General features: G+C 46.6%; 1 protein-coding gene and 1 long non-coding RNA gene across 7 annotated transcripts in view; one reads left to right on the forward strand and one right to left on the reverse strand.

The window, feature by feature from the left end:
- LOC144139582 (uncharacterized) overlaps positions 1–14,539 on the reverse strand; it is a 141,496-nt gene that overhangs the window by 92,821 nt on the left and 34,136 nt on the right. For all 6 annotated transcript variants that reach the window (XM_077671893.1, XM_077671910.1, XM_077671913.1 and 3 more), the window contains one exon: positions 9,531–9,644. In XM_077671893.1, the coding sequence (XP_077528019.1) occupies positions 9,531–9,644 (114 nt within the window). The remainder of the gene's footprint in view (positions 1–9,530; positions 9,645–14,539) is intronic.
- On the forward strand, positions 2,952–7,167 carry LOC144167375 (uncharacterized). Its single transcript, XR_013321977.1, has 2 exons — positions 2,952–3,169; positions 6,996–7,167. It is a non-coding gene; the product is annotated as an uncharacterized LOC144167375 (long non-coding RNA).

Genomic DNA, 14,539 nt, shown 5'->3' on the forward strand with positions numbered 1-14,539 from the left:
AAAAAAAAAAAAAAAACAGCGCTCGTCCTGTTTTTGCTCTTCTCTGTGTTTCGTCTTCCGCGCTGTTTAGTCACCATGTCGCAACACCAACTCGCCCAACTTTCCATCCTTCTGATGAACTAGTTTCTAAGCAAATCACGCATAATTTTGTTGCTCATATCTATTTGCATTCGTTTAAAGTAACTCGAATATTTCACTTTTCGGGTGAAGCATTCACACTAACTGTAGTTTTGAGAATACTGTAGCCATCACCTGTAGAGCTTTAAAAAGAAAACGTGTTGGTGGCGCCATCTACTGAGTAAAGTTAGAATCAAGGTAAAAGAGAATTTGCCCCCGCGCTAAATATTTAGGCAAGAAATGAGTAAAATATGGCGTAGTAATCACTCAATACCCTAAACTACCTTGCCCAGCACAATTTTGGAGGCCTAAAAGCACTTTGCGAGCTCAGAAACTTATCGGAACCATTTGAGGTGGGCAAGGCTTAGCACGAGTAGGGACGGCCATTTTGCTCGCGCATCTGATCGTTTGTCGCTTTCCTGAGCATTACTTAACAAGAAACACGTAATAAATGGCATCAAGTATTAAGATTACTTTTATCGGCTGTACCAAGCATACAGCCCTGAGCGCACTGCATTTGGTGTAATCAATACGCGACGGTACACTTCGTCTGCTCAGGAAGCTCGCTGGCGACGGTAAAGCATGTGCCGGTAAGTTACCGTTCACGGTAACTCTCGCGCATGCACAGTCGACTCCCGCAAACATGGTAAACGGTAGCGTAAACACGTTAACACTATGCTAAAACTCCGGATTCTGGTAACACGGTAAACAGTAACGCAAACACGGTAACAACTAGCCAGAGTCACATTTGATTAATAATCACTTCCAATGACTACAGATGATCGGCCGTCAAATGAACCGCCAAGCTCGACCACGCCCGCTTCACAACAAGCAGCGAGAGCAATCTTCCTTGATATTTACCCAGCCGAACGAACTGCTTCCGCTCATTGACTAGCCAGAATAACCGTTCATTAGTAATCACCATTTACAGATGATCGGAACTCTGGCGATGGACACGTCGGCCTTGGCTATAGTGAGCGGTAGCGGAGCAGCTGGTTGAGTGCAAAATCAAGACCAGCTGATTTTGCCGCGTCAATTGTAAAGTGGGCACGAAGTTAGCTGTTACAAAACATGCAAAAAAATAGAAGAAAAATGCCCTGGGGGAATCGAACCCGGCACAAGGGTGCCATTATCCAAGGCACACCCTCTACACCAAATTTTTTTTTTTTTTATACGGCATGGAAAACTGAAGACTGAGAATCAGCCAGTTTTGCTTTCGTCTGGACGGAACTGTACAAATTTCACGCCGGCTCCGTCTGGACGGAATGCTAAGCTCTCAGTTGTATTCCGTCTGGACGGAAGGATAATCCGCAGCGCTCCGTTCCATCTGGACGGAACTTTAGCACTTGTACATCGTTCCGTATGGACGGAACGCCAGCCACAGCCTTTAATTTATGCCAACCACAAGAAAATCAGCAGGATGATGCCAACCGAATGGCCACTGAAAACAGCGGAGCTCAGTTGAAGAAAAGAGGACTGCTAAACTGCTGAATCAGTAGGGTGAAGCCAACTTTTCTGTCAGCCCAGGAGTGCTGGAAGAACAGCCACAACTAAGGCAACTTCAGAAAACAACCACAACAATGCCTACAATCCCTAGTGAAAATCTTTCAGCTGGTCTTAACTGGGATCAACTGGTCCCAGTGGGGAATTAACTGGTCCCAGTGGGGAACTAACTGGTCCCAGTTGGTAGGCGATTGGTCCCAGTTGGGAAGCTGAAAGGGGGCAACTGGTCCCAGTTGGGAGGCGACTGGTCCTAGTTGGGAAGTTGAAATGGGACAACTGGTCCCAGTTGGGAGGCATGGTCCCAACTGGGAATCTGAAAGGGGCCAACTTGTCCCAGTTGGACTTAAGCTGGTCTCATGTGGTAGGCATGCTTATCGAATGTAAAATCAATGTATATAGTTACAGATCATTGTTTCCTCTGAATTTGCGCAAGCTTTTACAAAGCAGCTTTGAACCCGAGGTACCCTTAATTAACAAAATCAGACGTCGTAAAATTGCCGTTCTCGCGCACCGGCGGGTGGCCCGAACTCTCTCACCGTTTCCTGCCGTTGCATATTTTCTCCTCCCTCGGCTTTGTAAATGATCATCCCTCTTAACTTCTCCTCCTGTGTCCTCATCCATTACCTACTTTTCTTCCAGCACAACTCCGCAACACCCAGTCGACGCGTATGATGTAGGGGCGCGCTTGCGATCGAGACGGCCGTCCTAGGGCCGCGAGAGGGACGGTCGCTACGGCGAAGGACGGTCTCGCGAGCACGGTAACTGAGAGGCGCGCTGCAGGGATTTAGAGTTTCGGATAGTGGGGAGATTTCATGACGCCTGCGACGCGCCAGAAAATTTTTTTTCTTGATGTGCGGGAAAGCAAATTAGGCAAGAGCGCTTTTACCGGGCATACAAGCGAATACAAACATAATCGCGAGGAACGCCAGCTGGAAACAGGTAGCAGACAAAAGTGCAGATGCCGCGGCCACAATGGCCGTGGCAGAAAAACCCCGTCATTAAGACTGCCTTCAACGTGTGATTTTTATGAACTACATTTATGAGCATGGAGGAAAATATTTTCTGGAGGAAAATATTTTCTTTCCGTCATGTTTATGAGCCACAGTAGCGTCCATTTTGATACGCCACTACGACGTTGAGTTAGCCGTTTTAGAGGCGTTCAATCATCGTGTATCCAAGTAACAAACTGGTGTACAATTTATATTTTAAACAAACCTAAAAAATATTGCATTCTGTAATTTTTGACATTTTGTTGGGCTAATTAAATGTTAAATGACATAGTTATTCAAAATTTTAGTCGTGCGGTTTCTGTAGTTTCGTACAAAGGCAAATGGCGCCGTACAGGTAAAACGTGATCGCAGTAATCGTGGTAACGCTACTGTTCTCTGATAGCCTACGTTTAAATATTTCGATTATATGCATAAGCTCTATAACAAGCAAGTTGTGCTTGAGGCCTCAAGGATTTTTCCCCAGCAAGGTGCAGCTATCGCAAGTTGAATAAGACTGAGGGACAAAGGGTTTTGCCTCGGCTGGACTCTTGACAGTGCAGGTACGTGTCTGTTTTTTTTTCTTTTTTTGTGTGCGTGACTATCATGAATTGACCATTTAAGTGGTACTTGCTGCTTGAACTTTAGTTCTACAAATATACTGTGCTCAACAAACGTGTTTTCTACGCGCTTTCGTTCTTAATTGCACCGGCGACCGCTCATGAAGTTGACTTAAATGTTACTTTATTTTGATTTTATTTTCACAAACCACACGTCCTAGGTATGTTTGTTTGACGCTGTATCTAGAGGTACGTCGGACGTACGCCGATCCTAGAATCTAACGATACGTCGGACGTACGCTGACCCATAAAATCTTACGATACGTCGGACGTGCGCGATACCCAGAGGGCAAAGAAAAGTACGACGGGCTTGGCCTGTGGATGCCAGCACAGGCCTGTCGGACGCACTCGCAGGCGTATTCTGATTCGCATATACAGTCGAACACGGATATATCGAACTCCAGGGGGATCGCGAAATAGTTCGATATATGAAAAATTCGATATAAAAAATATGGGCTCTGAGACCTCACCTATGGCGAACGATCACTTACCGATGGGCGCATTCAAGAATGACAACTAATTCCGCACTCACGACGCAACAGGACGCTTTATTTCCGTGAAAAAAAAAATTGCTGATCTTGGCCTGCTTCTTCGTCCTGGAAATGAAATTAAAGACGCTGGTCTCAATCTTCTCGAGGCCGTCCAGGTGCGACAGCCCAGTTCCTTCCATGTCGCCGCAATAACGGCGAATCAAGCTGAACGCAGCGGCCACTTCACCCGCGGAGTACGATCGTGTAGCCGCCACCTCGTCCGGACGATCTTCACCACTCGAGCTATCGGCCTGGGTTCCTGCGACCACAGCTACAATATCCTCGTCACCGAGGCTCGAAACAGCCTGAACATTGGTGTCAGCGTTCACGAAGTCGTCGGCAGACACTCCGGCTGGAACAGCAGCCGGGAAAAGGGACGACAACTCATGAAACGTGTCGCCCATGCACTCGTCGTCGTCGTCGCCGTCTTCGAAAGCTTCGGAAAGTTCGGCCGTCACAAAGCCTGCCTTCCGGAAGCAGTTGGCCACGGTCTCCTTCTTCACGCCGTTCCAAGCGCTTGCCGTTCCAAAGCCTATCGAGGAGTCGCCTCCTGTACCCGATCTTCGCCATGCCCGCGCATTCCTCCACATCCTCCTCAACCTCAATCGGGGGTGCAGCGACCGCCGAAGAGCACCTACCAGCCCCCGCGGCGTTCGATATACCCGATGTCGGGAAAAATACGGTTCGATATAAACTTACGAATTCCTATACTTTTACACAGAATTTTCAAGGGGATAATTTATGAGTTCGATATAGACAATAATTCGATATACCCGTGTTCGATATATCCGTGTTCGACTGTACTAATTTTTGCTGTCGTACGATGCAACAGCTGACTTGGAAAGACTGCGCACTACGGAGAAGCTTTGTGGTTTTCTCTGTAAATGCAAATCACCTGCCACGCAGAAAGAGCCTCCCGTGTGATCCCATGCGATTTACACCTTACGGAATTACCGTATTGCAGGGGTGCCAGATATAGAACAGGTAGTACAATCCCATACACGGAGATTGGTGGCATGATTGTCCATCTTGTTGGGCATCTCTTAGCAGCGCAATTCCGTGGCGACGAGGTACCGCTCGTGGCAACGAGGTACCGCCTCAAGGTTCTGAACAAAAGTCCTAGGTTCAAATCCCTAGCAGAATGACTGGCTGAATTCCCGAATTTTAAATGTTTTGTTCTTGCTGTGTGGACTATAACTCAATAATACCAATCCCCATCAGCCATCAAAAAGCAAGTGATTGTTGCAGTGCTTCGTGTTATGAAAGCAGCATGACACATGGCACTGCAGTCCATCTTGTAAAATGACAGAAAAAGGTGCAGCAATGTTGGTTGTCTAAAAAATTGGGGGGAGGAGGACTCAAACCTAGGACTTTCATTCAGAAGCTCGAGGTGATATCAGTACCTCGTCGACACGAAGTGACGCAGAATCGCGCTGCTAAAAGACGCCCAACGTGATGAACAAGCGTGCGACCGATGTCCCGTTCAGAATTTATTCTACATTAGGCACCCCTGCATTATGGTAATCTCGTCCAGTGTAAATCGCATCAGATCACATGGGGGGCTCTTCCTCCATGGCACCAGACTTACATTTACAAAGGGAACCAGAAAGCTTCTCTGCAGTGCACAGTCATTTTAAGTCAGCTGACAAATGTAAAGGCCCTCTGCATTGTGCAACAGCAAAAATTGGTACGTGTGGCTCAGAGAACACCTTAGATGTGCCCGACAAGCCTGTACTGGCCAAGCCCGCTATACTTTTCTTTAGCCTCTGGGTATCGGGTACGTCCAACGTACTTTTAGACAAAGCGTTTTTTTTTTACACGTGCCTTGCAGCAGAGAGCACATACCCTATCAAGCGCCTATTGTGGTCCATTGGATCACGGTCCTCAGCACTACCATAATATTCGAAAAACTAAATTTATTTTAATAATAAACTAAGGAGAAACATTTTTTTAAGCTTGCCTGTTCTGTGCATAAAAAAGCATTGCTGTTCTACATCAAAAATAACTCGTGCTTTCGGCTTTCAAGGTTGCCTTAATTTATTAATTTTGCATCACGTGCAAGTTGTGGTTAGGTCAAACTGAATGCAATGAATGGTGTGTTTTTATCTTCTAGGTGCGGTTGATGTGTGGATGTGGCACAGTGAAACGATGTCCTAGAACGCCTTGCTTGTGCACCTATCAGTACAAGAAACAAAAACGGCTGACTTGCCCTGGTAGCGCTTATTGCAGTTAGGGTAAAGTTTTTGTGGAGGACTCGTCTAGGTCACCACTATTCTAAGGAGTTTAGGGCCAGTTCGTCAAATGGCGTTTAATCATGAGTCGCTTGGTTTACTCATAGGCCAGTTTACACAAAAACGGAAGTTTTTCGTAGCTGCGGGGAAATAAATTTTCTGATGTTTCTTATATTATTTTAGAAGTGGACATCAAGGAAATACAGTGGGCTTGGATAAGGTGCACATAACTCAAGAGAAGGAAGCAAGCAGGAACATGGCAGCTCAAAAAATAACGTCTGGTTAGAGGGATTATTAACCTGAACTCCACTTCCAATTGCTGTCACCGGCTTCTGTTTCGAGGCCTTCATGAGGGCACGAAGTCTTACACTTCGTAATTTTTCTCCTTTCAGCTATACATCTCACACTTTTCAGCGATGTTTGCTGGTTACAGTGAACAAAAGTAACGTGATGCAGGCCTTAAAGGCTTTTTTCTCCTACCTGGTAATCAGGAGCTGATAAGTAATGCTAATGACCAGGGTTGTGGGCCTAAAATCGTTTCTCTTCAATCAGACGGAGGAATTCTGAATTTGCTAATGCTTTAGCAGCTAAGTCTCTGTCTGTGCCACATAAAAGCGTGGTGTTTTTTGTGTATGATGGTAATTTTGGTTGACTTGGATTTAATAATCACCATGCAGCTATGCATTTGCAAAAGGAAATTCCAACACTTGTGTAGGGGTTCAGTAATTGACACTGTGTGAAGCCTTTCAGCAAAGGGAGGATCAATGGGGTTTGAACTGTGTGTGTGTGTGTGTACACACACACACATACATACATGCGTACATACACACACACAAGTTTACAGTAATGAAACTGTGTGCTTGGGAGGTGCATGCCAAAGAGGTCGCATTGAAAACTGAAAATGTTCATGGCATTGTTAAAGCGCCTCTACTTCTATGGTCACCTTGCATTGTAATTTTGTCAGGTTGTCGTGCTGCATATCTAAATTGCCAAATTACACATTTTCAGAGACCGGAGCCTAGGGGGCGGATGCTGAGAACAAGTGCAAGCCATTCTTCCACCTCACCCTCGCCTGCTGATACGGGGACACCATCGAAGCAGAGTGAAAAAATCGTTCTGAGCCAAGGAAGCAATGAGGAGGAACTATATTGATGCAGTTTTAATAAATGACACCAAAGAAGCTCTGCTGCCTTGTGCCATTTGTTGGTGCTACCTGGTTGCGCAGTCAAGTGCAGTTGGGAGAAACGTCCCGCTGCAGATGATTGTGGAACGGGGAGTGCCGGAGATCAGCTGCAAGTGGAGTAGGTGAGAATGGCCGCAACTGGTCCTAGTTGGGACCAGTTGCGGCCATTCCCAGCTATTCCACTTGCAGCTGGTCCCAACTGGGACCAGTTTCAACTGGTCCCAACTGGGATTTATTGCAACTGGGACCAGCTGCAACTGGTCCCAACTGGGATTCCCAGCTAGTCCCAGTTGGGACCAGTTGCAACTGGTCCCAACTGGGAATTGTTCCATAGCCCAGTTTAACTGGGACCAGTTGGGACCAGTTGGATTCCCAGTTGAACATTTTCACTAGGGATAGCTCCATGCTAAAATCCCATCCAGGAAACGAAGGGGAAAGGAAGGAGGATACAGGTTGTGTGAGGTGTGTAGAAGTACGGATGGCCGAGCGGTAGGAAGAGACTACCGCGAACAGTAGGCCATCGGGCCCGCAAAAGACATGAGAACATGCTGAGCCGTTTGCCCAGAACGAACTGTGTTTATTTTCACAAACCGGCCACTCGCCGCTGTGCCAGGCTTGCACGGCTGAACACAAAACCATCAGCGCTGCGTGAGGGCGCTGCACATAAGCTAACATTGTAACACTCCTTCCCTCTTAGGAGGAAGACTATGGGGAGTACCTATGCACTGGTTTCCTAGTCCTTGTGCCACGTCGCAACTTCGGTGTGCTAGGCGTAGGCACGACAGAGTCACTGTTCACGTGCACACCACCATTGAGCACAGTCCCGTCGCTGTCCATGGCACAGCTACTCCCAGAGAAGCTATTTCCTGGTGGCTGTTCCTGATGAGGCACTTCCGGAACAGCTGGTGCATGGAGAGGCGGCGGCTCCAGCTGTGGTGGAGCTGCAGCGATAGCAGTTTCAGGAGAGGTCAGCAGTGTTTCTGTCGGCACAAGGCGCAAGTGGTTGCTGTGTCGGTTTCCCAAGGTGCCATCTTCAAAACGGACACTGGCTGATGATGGAGTGACGTCCACAACACTGGCAGGCACCCAAGGTGTACCCCCTGTGGAAGTTTCGCGCATACACGTCATCACCTGGCTGCAGTGATGGGGCCTGCCGGGACCCTCTGTCGGCATACAACTTCTGCTTGAGTTGTTTTAGAAGTACAGATGCCTGCATTTCGATGCAAGGTGTCCGTCCCCGCAGCGGTAGCAGGTGACGCCCCCCGAGCCTGACGAGACACGGTGAGTCGAGAAAGCGGTGCTCGTGTTAGCTTGGGCTATCTCGCCTGCGTCCTTTTTTGATGCTTCCATTGCCAGGGCGGTCTGCACGGCAATGTCGAAGGTGAGGTCCGGTTTTTCCAGCAGTCTTGTTTGGACGTCCGCGCTGTTTATGCCACATACGATGCGGTCGCGGAGCATGTTTTCGAGTTCAGCACCAAAGTTGCAGCGGAAAGGCTCTTTAGTGCTGCGATGAAATTGCTGACGGATTCCCCTTCCGCGCGAACGCGCGAGTTGAAACGAAAATGCTGCACGACGGCAGATGGCTTCGGACAGTAATGGCTTCCAAGAACTAAAAGAATCTCCTCCAACGTCTTGTCACTGGGCTTTGCGGGCTTGACCAAATTTCGGAGCAAAGCATACGTTTTCTGGCCGCAGCAGCTGATGAATACGGAAGTACACTTCTCTGGGGCGACATCATTGGCCAAGAAAAATGCTTGGAGCCGGTCCACGTAACAGGGCCAGTCGTCTCACCCCCCCCCCCCCCCCCCCCTCGAATGGCTCGAGGTTGCCGAAACTTGGCATTGTGAACGATGGCAGAGCGGTGGGGGAACGAAGACTCACGTTAACTTTTTTTCAACCTCGTCGCCAGTTGTGAGGTGTGTAGAAGTACGGATGGCCGAGCGGTAGGAAGAGACTACCGCGAACAGTAGGCCATCAGGCCCGCGAAAGACATGAGAACATGCCGAGCCATTTGCCCAGAATGAACTGTGTTTATTTTCACAAACCGGCCACTCGCCGCTGTGCCAGGCTTGCACGGCTGAACACAAAACCATCAGTGCCGCGTGAGGGCGCTGCACATAAGCTAACATTGTAACAGGTTGTCTCTGCCGCACTGTTGTCTGGCGAAGACTTGACAGGGCTTTTGCCTGTTTTCAATGTGTGTGCTGGGCAATGCATACGGCACTGTGGTATATTTTGCAACTGCATTGCTTTTCACTGTGCTAATTTGAGATGTTGCTTTGGCTCCGCACGCATGCCACTTTGTTGGAGTGAGCAAGTATCGGCTCATCCCATGGCATCAAAGAGAAAGGGGCCCTCACCTCCAGGTTGCCCTGGCCTGCGTTCTGGCAGCTCTGGGGTGGGCGGTTGTCCTGTACAGGAGGGGCCTTCTGGGGAAGCTCGACCCGCCGCGCAACAGGATACTGGACCCCTGTCTGCAGGAGAAGCAACACATTGAGCATGGCCGGCTCTTTACTACTGGACACGTGCAAGAGGTTTGAATACATGCTTGCAGAGAAGCTACACGCACAGCTTACCATAACTTTTGTGTGCTTTAGCAATGTGCCCATATTACTTTTCACTGCTTCGCACTTCTTTACATATCCTATCAAAACATTTGAGTATCAATGGAACCTGCATGCCCAAGTTCATTTCTCAGCAAATACCCTGCTATAAAAATGGGGGCTTTCTGCCACAGCTAGACCTGGGCTATTAATTGGGCCATGAAGACATAATGCAAGTTTGGTTTATTTGAAAGACTGCCTCATTAGAGCAACACTGACACCAAATTTAACACAAAGTTCAGGCAAATAAGCTGTATAATGAAGAAACTAGAGAACAGGCACGTGACACCCTGATGATGCATTATGGGTAGCTCATTGCGATTTGCTGAGGCTGACAAAATCTAAATTAAACATTTCCACTTAAATTTTGTGCACAATATTTTTATAGCCGTAACAATGGTGGGGACGTAAACAATGAAAGTTACGAATGAACACGAACACTGAAGCACCAATGCGTACAGCATGCACTATGCCAGCTGAAGCTGCACAGCCATCGGGCCAGTTGCGCTTGTCTGCCCCAAAATTGGCCAACTGGCAGAAGCGATATTGTTCAGCATACCCCCCAATCTTTCACTAACAATTATTATCAACTATAGCAAAAGTAATACAGGTACAAATCGGGTCAGAAACAGAGCAAATGAGGACAGCAGTCGTCAAGCAGTATTGTGCCGCCATGTATGACAAAAGACTTTCGCCATTCACAGCAGCCAAAGTCAACATACCGATGTTAGGTGAGTCATTCCATGCCAAACGTCCAAGCTGCAAAGTCGAGCATCATGGATTTGTTCAGTAAAAATTGTGGGCCATCCTCGCATGGCCCACAATGCTCCCTCAAAGTGTTTTGGTCCAAAAAAATTTCACTTTTCTAGCCGCGCTTATCTCCAGGATTTAGGGCAAAGTTAGGTCTGTCAAAAAATTAATTAAAAAACCTTTTCAATTGCCACCATTTTTTCGTGGACATCATGTTGAGGCCCTGGGCTGCTCTGCGCCGCCTTTTTAAAATATTTTTGCTTTTTTTTTGCTGTAATTGAGCCACTCCGAAAATAGACGATGTTGAGCATTTTTAAACATTTTTAGTGAATACAAGCACATTCGCTTAGCCAATTAAGTAATTGTTTCTGTATTTCACCATTATGGACAATCGGTGACAAAAAAAGTGTGGTTGATCCCTCTTTCATAGGAATTGATAAAACGCGAAAGTGAGATGTGCCTTCACAGGATCAGTTGAATGTTTATTCTGCATCGATTTTAACTTGCACATTGCTATTTATATTTCGTTGGTATGACACCGTCAGATAACATTAGGCACTGGATTGCACGCGCTAGAGCACTGCGCAAACCCGAATGAAACCACACGCGCTCGCAATCCTTGCGAACGAAACCAAACGGGTTGCCAGCGAATCTTTTGGTGAACTCACGGTCCGCTGCAGCGAAAGAGCATGATTTGCCGGGCTGTCTTGTGGGTGTGCTTGGCGAGCGACAACCTGCTGGCGCGTCCCTTTCGCAAATTTGCGACCACTGCGTCCCTGCTCTGTGGAGAGTGTACGGCAGATGGTTGCGTTGCGACGAGCTCAGCTGGCGCCAACTGTCGGGCGCTCATTAGCATCGTGATGCACTACTTCGCTTCACCTATGTTAGAAGGCAGCAACATCAAAATAGAGGAGGTTATAGGAAAGATATATGGCACATTCACAGGGCTGTCTGCGCTTCAGCTCGTAGCGGAGTCGGTAAAGCGTCTGGCACCTCCCGTTGAGGCAACGGAGCACCCGGCTCGAATCCTGGCGCAGCTGCGTTTTTCTGGCGATGTCATTTCCGTGACAGATATGACATCAAGCAGATCTTGGTGGATCCCGGCATAAAACACTTTCGTGTTAAAGTATACTGACACTAAAAAAAGGAGAAATGTGCAAGAAAACATTTCTCAAACTTGGAAATATCTTCTTTCTGGCCCATATTCACCTCAAAATTGAGCATTATTGCGCTCGTAAAAATATCAAATACAAGGCATTCACTAGTACAAACTATTGCAGTTTAATTCATAAAGTTTAATCAGAACAGTTTGTTTTAGCAGAGAAAAAAAACTTTGAATTTCTACACCGACACTATTTCACGACGTTGTTCCACAGAGCGTCTTCTCTGCACGGCATGTGCCTGCCTCGATGAAAGACGCGCGATCCACGGGTTCGCGTTGCAAGAATACATTTTCGTGCAACGGTATTTGGTAGCGTCAAAACGGGGAAAAAGGATAATTCGCGTGTTGGTGGGAAAAGTACGTGGAACTAGCTAGCAGTGGTGCGCCCATTCTATGAGCACGTGTAAACTCAACGGCTGGCATTTAATGCATCAGGGTATGTTATACGTGGTATCTTTTGTGTATTCCGAACATTACGGAATACCGGCGGAGTAATCGAGTTACACGAATTTATTTGTATGCTTTAGCGGGAATCACAAACACCGACACTTGAAATGCACATCTGACACCCAGCCAGCCATTGAGTTACGCGTACTCATAGATGGGCGCACCACCGCTAGCTCCCAGTAGTACTTTTACAACCAACACAGGAATTTCCTGCTCTGACGCTACGAAATACCATTGCGGAAAAATGTATTCTTGCAGCGCAAACCCGCTGGCTCGCACGTCTTTCATGCAGGCAGGCGCATGCCGTGCAGAGAAGACGCTCTGTGGAACAACTTGAAGTAGTGTCGGTGTACAAATTGAAAATTTTTTTTTCTCTGCTAAAACAAAAACTGCCCATTTGAACTTTCTGAACTAAACTGCAATCGTTCGTACTAGCGAATGCCTCGTATTTTGGGGTGAATGTGCAATTTTGGGGTGAATATGGGCCAGACAGGAATTTCTCTGTCAAATGTTTTCTTGCACATTCCTCTTTTTTCCAGTGTGAATATATTCTTTACCAATTGTCCACAATGGTGTAATACAGAAACAATTGCTTCACTGGCTGAGAGAATGTGTTTGTATTTGCTAGAGATGTTTGAAGATGCTTAACATCGCGTATTTTCTGAATGACGCAATCACAGCAAAAAAAGCCAACATATTTTAAAAATGCGGCACAGAGCAGCATTTTTCAACATGATGTCCAAAAAAAAATGGTGGAGAGTAAAAAGAAGTGTTTTTTTTATTTTTATGAATTTTTTGACGGACGTAACTTCGCTTTAAATTCTGGAGATAAAAGGGCGACTACAGAAAGAACAAATTTTGCGACAAAAACACTTTGAGGGAGAACTGTGGGTCATGCGAGGATGACTCACAATTTTTACTGAACAAATCCGTGATGGTCGAGTTTACGGCTGGGACGTTTGGCATAGAATGACCCAGGCACGTTTTCTGAAAGAAAACATTATCGCTAACATCACGAAACACACGATTTAGGGGAATAAAAATGTAGCCTATAATGTTAAATTTTTCAGTGCATGAAGCATCGTTTGCTGCCGGATAAGTGCTGCTGAGGAGGGGGGGGGGGGGGGGGGGGGGGGAGACTATAAAACACCAAATCTTTCAAATAGAACGAACTTGTATTTTGTCTTTATGGCCCCTTTTAATGCACTGTAGTGCTGGGTTATGGTTAACTTGCGACCACTTCAGGATTTGGGTCATGCTATTTAATGTTGCGGCTTTGCTTCACAGCTAGACCTGGGCTATAAATACCTTCTAGTGCACAGCTACAATTAAGTTATCCCTGGACGACTTCGGCACTCGGGCCGAAATCATGGCATATAGTCAATTTCTATCCTTCCACCACAATTACAGCCACCATGGCTAAAAGTTGAATAACTTTTTTTTTTTTAAAGTACTGCAACGCCTTATCCACTCAGCCACAACAGTGGGTTCAAATTACCCACAATACATTTGACTGGCTGATTGACTGATTGGAGGGTTTAAAATGCCGACGCAACACAGGTGATGAGGCACGCTGTAGTTACAGTGTACTAGAAGAGAGGTGCGTTGTTCGGGCCGATTGGGGGGGTGGGTCTCTTTTGCGATGAACGAGGTACTCCTGTTGTAAGCAGTGCCCCTGGCGGCCGCTGTTTGCCATTTGGTTTAAGAAGTTTTGGTCGTTAAATGAATCCTTATTTATTGCGGTAAAAAGTCTTATTTCTTTATTTCATATATAAAACCTGTAAAAAAGCTTTTATTTTTATTTAAAAAACTTGTAGGTGGTGCTCGCTGCAACAGGAGTTCTCTGGTAAATGTCTGCTGCTCCATACAATTTTTTTCATCGCAAAAGGGACCCACACCCTCCATTGATTTTTCTCCCCCACACAACACACCTTACCTTCTAGTATACTATATCATAGTGGAGGGCTCCGGCTTAATGTTGACCACCTGGGGATCTTGAACGTGCGCCGAAATCTCGTACACACGGGCATTTTTGCTTTTCGCCTCTCACCTCCACCAGAGAAGCCCCCCCCCCCGGACATTTGATGGGCTAATTTAATTCGTCTTTCTTGAAGGTATGTGAGGTATTCCTATGTGGCTCCAGGATAAACCAATGAACATCCTAGGTTTTGCGTGGCTCTACACAGTAATGCTATGTCTGTAAGGTGATTTACGAATAAAAAAAATTCAACCCCTCACCTCATAACTTTTTTGGTCTTGCATGCAAAACCTTTGCTGGGCAGCCAAATTTTTTAAAGTTTTAAGCATACCTTGAGAAAGGTAAATTAAATTATCCAGTCGCATTTTAGTGGTTTGCAGACAAGGTTTGTATCTAAAACTTTCGAAACACTGCAGCGAAGTGCTAAGT

Source organism: Haemaphysalis longicornis, unplaced genomic scaffold (assembly GCF_048455015.1).
Source record: "Haemaphysalis longicornis isolate Haplotype H1 unplaced genomic scaffold, Haemaphysalis longicornis Haplotype H1 scaffold_1, whole genome shotgun sequence".
Lineage (NCBI taxonomy): Eukaryota > Metazoa > Arthropoda > Arachnida > Ixodida > Ixodidae > Haemaphysalis > Haemaphysalis longicornis.